The sequence below is a fragment of the Dryas octopetala genome, chromosome 3 (genome assembly GCF_963921425.1).
Source record: "Dryas octopetala chromosome 3, drDryOcto1.1, whole genome shotgun sequence".
NCBI classification, from domain to species: domain Eukaryota; kingdom Viridiplantae; phylum Streptophyta; class Magnoliopsida; order Rosales; family Rosaceae; genus Dryas; species Dryas octopetala.
The window spans coordinates 3,682,262-3,686,151 of record NC_141368.1 but is presented as its reverse complement, the minus strand read 5'-3'; the positions used below and the strand labels follow the sequence as shown (position 1 = coordinate 3,686,151).

Genomic DNA, 3,890 nt, shown 5'->3' with positions numbered 1-3,890 from the left:
AAGAGCAGCCGTCAGATCTCCGACCACAGTGAAGTTAAATAGGGTGAGCCGTATCAGGTAGCAACGTTTATTGCGCTTCTTCCAAACAGAAATTGGCAATTTATCGGAAGCCAAAAAAAGAAGAGGACTGTCAGAGTCCCCCTTTCGTTTTGTTCGACACCGATCTCTCTCTCTCTAGGTTTTCCACTCCGTCCCTTCAATTCAATTCAATTGCTCTTGATTTTTTGTTAATTACTTATCAGGGTATTGATTTTTATCCTCGTTGACTGACCCTTTGAATTCTGTTCAGGTGATTGAAGCGAAAATAAGGAGAATTGGGGACGATGGAGAAGGAGCTGGTGGAGCTGTACGAAGCGGTGAAGAAGACGGCGGACGCCGCCACTTCTTGCGACGGAGGCGCCGAGGAAACCCAATGCCTTGATGCCTTGGAGCAGCTCAAGAATTTTCCCGTCACTTATCAACTGCTCGTCTCAACCCAAGTATTTTTCTTTTCTTTTTAATTAAAAATTTGGATTTATTTATTTATTTTCACTGTTATCGTTTTATTGGTTCTAAGGGATTTGCATATTTAGATTACTTATCGCTTGTGCTCTCTTTGGTTTAAGAAGAGACTTTTAATTCTAGGAAGAGAATTTGGATCTGAAAGTTTCGTTTTTTCAATCTTAAAAAAAAAATAATAATAATAAATGTTTTGTGGACGGGAACAATTTGAACGACATATAATTTAGAATTTTATCTCCCATAAGAAACAAAAGTGTAATTTAGTTTCCTAATTTATCACATTGATTTTCTAATTCATTGTGACTAGTAAAACATATGCAGGAAGATAAAAAAAATTTGGGTTGTTGAACTTCTTTCGTAACAGTATGCAGTTTTAGTTCTTAAAGGCATAGATATTAGCATCATTCGGAATGAAATTGAAGTTCTTTATGAAGCTGTCATGGGTCTTTGACCCCTTAGACCCATTTATATATATGTATGCTTATGGGATTGTAAATTAGTTAATACAATGCACCTTTTGTTTTTTGGGTGGATGGTGGTGGTTGATCATGCTGCAATGTGTAATTCTTTTGAGATGCTGCACAGTTTGAAATTACATGCCGAATTCACTGTACTGCAATTCTTATGCTTTTGATTTGCTTACCTGCAAAATAGGATTTGGGATTTGTTTTGAACCTTGATGTGCAAATTTTCAGGTTGGAAAGCGTCTTCGACATCTCACAAAGCATCCGAGAAAGAAAATCCAGACGTTTGTTTCCGGCCTAATTGAGACATGGAAAGGAATTGTTATGAAGGAAGCAAACAAAGATATGTTGGAAAGAAATGACTCTCTGAAACGTGAGTCTCCAAATGCCGACAGTCCCAGGCCTGAGAAGGTTCAGAAGGCATCTGTTGTGAAGGTTGAGAAGGTTTCCAAGGCTGAGCCTGTTGAGGTTAAGAAGGTTGACCGTGGTGTTAAACCAAGCTCTGCGAAAGCTGGTTCGGCAGAGAATGTTAAGGTTGAAAGGGTAGCCCAAGAAGTGAAGAAACCGGTACTTACCCTCTCTGCTCCCCCAAAGTCTGGTGCCCCAAAGTTAACATCAATGATTAAGTCTAATGATGCAACACGCGACAAAGTAAGGGGAATGCTGCATGAGGCTTTGTCTAAGGTTTCTGAGGAGGCTGATGAAGTATTTGCTGATTATGTGAATGCATCAGACCCTATTCGAGCTGCTGTGACTGTGGAATCTGTGCTGTATGAACACTGGGGTAGTTCGAATGACAAGAATAAGGCTAAGTATCGATCTTTAATTTTTAACCTGAAGGACCCAAAGAACCCGGATTTCCGCAGAAAAGTTCTTCTTGGAGATATCAAAGCGGAAAGGCTTGTGAACATGTCTACAGCTGAGATGGCGAGTGACCAGAGGCAACAAGAGACCAAAAAGCTTGAAGAAAAAGCATTGTTTGAGTGTGAGCGTGGAGGTGCGCCAAAAGCTACAACTGATCAATTCAAGTGCTCTCGATGTGGGCACCGCAAGACCACCTACTACCAAATGCAGACTCGGAGTGCTGATGAACCCATGACAACATATGTAACATGTGTAAACTGCAATAACCGGTGGAAGTTCTGTTAGTGAGTCTTGTAGGAGGAGCTCTCTGTGGCCATTTTATTTTATAGCCAGTTGAGACATCGTAAGTTACAAGCCACCATGGTTGTGCACTTAGGGCAGTCAGCGAATGGTGTTCCCATTTGGGTATTGTCTTTTATGTAGAATTGTTGTCATGTTTTCTTGTTCTTGTAGGGTTGTTAGGCATAATTTGTTTGTAGTACTCTTAATGAATTGACTTGTTTTTTCATTCCATTGATATAATTCGCATTGCTGCCGGTTATATGTGAATGCTTTTCCAGGGTCGCAACATAGTCTGTCCTCCCATTACAGTTGATTGATCTTTCATGTGGACATAATGTTTGGTGAGTTCACAAGGGCACCCTGGTCAGTTTTATTTTTTATGTTGAAGCACAATTACTCAGATTAATGTGTAATGATGTACCATATCAAAGTTATGAAATCTTGTCACATATAATCTCATAGTTCACAAATCATCTTAATATATATTGGATGTATGATTACTACAATTGCATGTCATGTCACATTGTGACTTGTAAATCATGATTCATGATTATTACTTGTTAGTGCGTTCCTTGAGAGCCTGGAAAACTCTGGAACTCTTGTAAAAGATTTGAGCCCTTCGATTGTAGTCATTGGGTTCCTTTCCTTCATCTTCCCCCATGATTGCTTCACGTTCCAAACACTCCAACAGCTCCACCGCTCCTCCTCCACACTTGTCTCTCAACCTTCCCACTCTCATCCACTCCTCTGCTCCTTCTCCTTCGTCTTGGACCCGCATCTCAGCCTCCAATTCTCGTTCTATCTCGCTCCCCATCGGCCCTGATGGTGATGATGAACAACCCAAATTCGCGCATCTTACTGCCACTCCTTGCTGCTGCATCACTCTTGACCGTTGATTCTGCCACGCCCTTTGTCTCAATGATCCCCAACTGGGACTCCACGATCGCACTGCTAAATTCTGAACATCACCAGTTTGGCTGCATAGAGTAGTACTTGAAGGTCCTTTGGTTTTGTGTGTGGGTATAGACGAGCAAAACTTGGGTATACTCTTGTGACACAGAGAATTCCATGGTTATCCTAGCGAGTCTCGTCTTTCTCTTGAGTGTTTCGTAGTTTGTGAAGTTGGGGGTTGTGGGTTTGCAATATTGAGGTCGTGGGCATGGATTTTTATACAAGGGTTGGAGGGTGAGGGTGACGCTATTCCCGCTGCTCCACGTGTCTCTGTCATGGACACGGGACATGAAGGGGAAGGCACGTGTAATGCAGAGGAAACAGAGAGTTGGAGAATCGAGACTACGCTTGAAGAGTGCAGACAGCAGACCCCCAACAACTAGTAGTAGCCAAGTCAAAGAGTAATTGCCACAAGACGGACACGCGTTTCGAGCTGCGATTGCCACGTCAGGAGTCCTTGCTTGTCAAAGATAAGATCGTCGTTTTGTCTTATTTTGCGCAAATTCAGTGGGTTTATTGGAAGACACAGCTTCTCTAAATTCTGCTGCTTTTACTCTTCCAAGTTCCAAGTTCACATGGGTTTGAATTTCAACAGAATCTTGGGTTGGTTGCTTGTTTGTTTGATTAATTGATTTGAGAGAAAATCTAGTTGGACTTGAAACTCTGGATCATCTTTGTATTTTCTGATATGGCATATATATATGAAGAATTATGAGGATGGGGATGAAGACACATGAGAGAGATCACTTGAAAAGATATTTATTGATTAGAATCTGTCTTTAACATCACAGAGATCACCAGGCCAAAAAAAAAAAATTATATCAGAGA

General features: G+C 41.2%; 1 protein-coding gene across 1 annotated transcript; it reads left to right on the top strand.

Annotated features, from left to right (window-relative positions):
* Positions 1–2,378, top strand: TFIIS (transcript elongation factor IIS). The gene is made up of 3 exons (XM_086237608.1): positions 1–178; positions 290–479; positions 1,197–2,378. Exons 2-3 carry the CDS (start codon positions 324–326, stop codon positions 2,112–2,114), a joined length of 1,074 nt encoding a protein of 357 aa, XP_086093734.1. The 5' UTR covers positions 1–178; positions 290–323; the 3' UTR covers positions 2,115–2,378.
* The last annotated feature ends 1,512 nt before the right edge of the window (positions 2,379–3,890 follow it).